General features: G+C 43.3%; 1 protein-coding gene across 1 annotated transcript in view; it reads left to right on the top strand.

Moving 5' to 3' along the window:
- LOC103596417 (leucine-rich repeat-containing protein PRAME-like) overlaps window positions 1-1,028 on the top strand; it is a 4,279-nt gene extending 3,251 nt beyond the window's left edge. The window contains exon 3 of the mRNA XM_008580046.1: window positions 336-1,028. Within this exon, the coding sequence (XP_008578268.1) occupies window positions 336-849 (514 nt within the window). The 3' untranslated portion in view covers window positions 850-1,028. The remainder of the gene's footprint in view (window positions 1-335) is intronic.
- Window positions 1,029-1,722: the final 694 nt, after the last annotated feature.

The raw sequence follows: 1,722 nt of genomic DNA, 5'->3' as shown, positions 1-1,722 counted from the left end.
TTCCCAGTTCCCTCCCCACCAAATAAGTAAACTAAATCCACCATTGAAGACATTGTAAGTATTAAGTGCATTAAATTTTTTTCCACTTAATCTTTCCCACAACACTGCATAATGATTCCTATTGTGCATGTTTTAAAGATTTAAAAAACTTTATCTCAGAGTGGAAAAGTAACTTTCTTAGAGTCTGATTCCAAAGCCCACATTGTTAACTGCTGTTGCAACATATGTGCAAATCAGTTTATTCTGGAGCCGTAGGTAGATACCTCCAACTCAGGACTCCTTGTCCTGGTCCAATCCTCATTGTGCAGAAATACCTTTCTTTTTTCTGTCTACAGATGCCTGCCACCTCAGCTGGATGCATTGTATCTCTCTTTCTGTGGACTTTCTAACAGAGACATCACTGTCCTGTCCCAGAGCCCTCCAGCCACCCATCTAAGATTGCTGAGTCTCTGCAACAACGAGATATCCTGGGAACTATCTGAGGCCTTCCAGACTCTGCTGGCGAGTGTCTCAGGCACGCTGCAGCATCTAGAGTTAGATAATTGTCTGATAACTGATTCTACTCTCACTGCTGTCATTCCGGCCCTGAGCCGCTGTTCCCACCTCCGTGTCTTTAGTTTCGCCTCCAACCCCATTACAATGCGTGCGCTCACCAGTCTTCTGCAGCACTTAACAAAGCTGACGGAGCTGAAGCGTGTAATTTATCCTGTCCCTGTCCATTGCTATGAACGATTGCATGATCCTGGCAGTTTGAACCAACAGAAGCTTTCTGAAGTGCAGGCCCAATTGACGGCAATGCTGCAGGTGGCAAAGCGGAATGACATGCGCTGGACCACTTCTCCTGAGTGATTTTCATCGTACAAGGACTTGATTTAACATTGACGTGTGGCCATTAAAGCACGTAGTGTTCTCACCTGCAGCCCAAGTTTTAGATACACACATGTAAAATTTTATAGTTCCAGGAAACTGATGTTCGGAAGATCCCATGTGTAACTGACCTCTATAAAAATAAAGAACTCTAAAGAAAACAGAGGGCTTTGAGAGGTCCTTTGGGTCTCTTACCCATTGTCCTGCAAACCCTCCTCCTTGCTCCTGACCACAGTATTGGGTATGTGACATTGGGTATACCATTTCCCTGTCCAGACTAATTGGTTCACTTACAGGTACTTGACACAAGTCAAAAGAGTTGAAACCTTTTCTTCATGATGTTCTGGAATAGTTGGTGGTTATTGAAGCCAATAATTTTACCCTCCAAGGTCCTTTAAACTTCTCATACTTATGACGGCCTTAGGCTGCTTATGAGAAACTACTTGCATCTAAAAGGAAAAAAACCAAACCAAAACAAACAAACCAAACCTATGTCCACTACCTACTGGTGTCTTTATCAGTCCGTTGCTACCTCCTTTCTTAGGTCTTAGAACCCTGTGGCTCAGTCGTTCCTTATATCACACCCATTCACCAAGGATCTCTTATTAGTTCAGTACTGTTCCAGGTACTGAGCATAAAATGGCAAATAAGACAATTCCCTACTTCAAGCCACTTAGAATACAGCTGTTCCTATGATTTGTATGTTCCCCTACTCTTTCTTAGGGCATTTGGGAAAGTTATTAAAACTCCTTGGAGCCCAGGGTTTTTTTTTTTTTTTTTGCCCACACTCTGTTCAATCCACGCTGGCCTCTTTATGCTGCTGGAATAGCTCCTCAACACTCAGGTCATTCCTGG

Source organism: Galeopterus variegatus, unplaced genomic scaffold, assembly GCF_000696425.1.
Source record: "Galeopterus variegatus unplaced genomic scaffold, G_variegatus-3.0.2 Scaffold2006, whole genome shotgun sequence".
Lineage (NCBI taxonomy): Eukaryota > Metazoa > Chordata > Mammalia > Dermoptera > Cynocephalidae > Galeopterus > Galeopterus variegatus.
The sequence above is the reverse complement of the archived record's forward strand: the minus strand, read 5'-3'. Positions and strand labels throughout refer to the sequence as shown.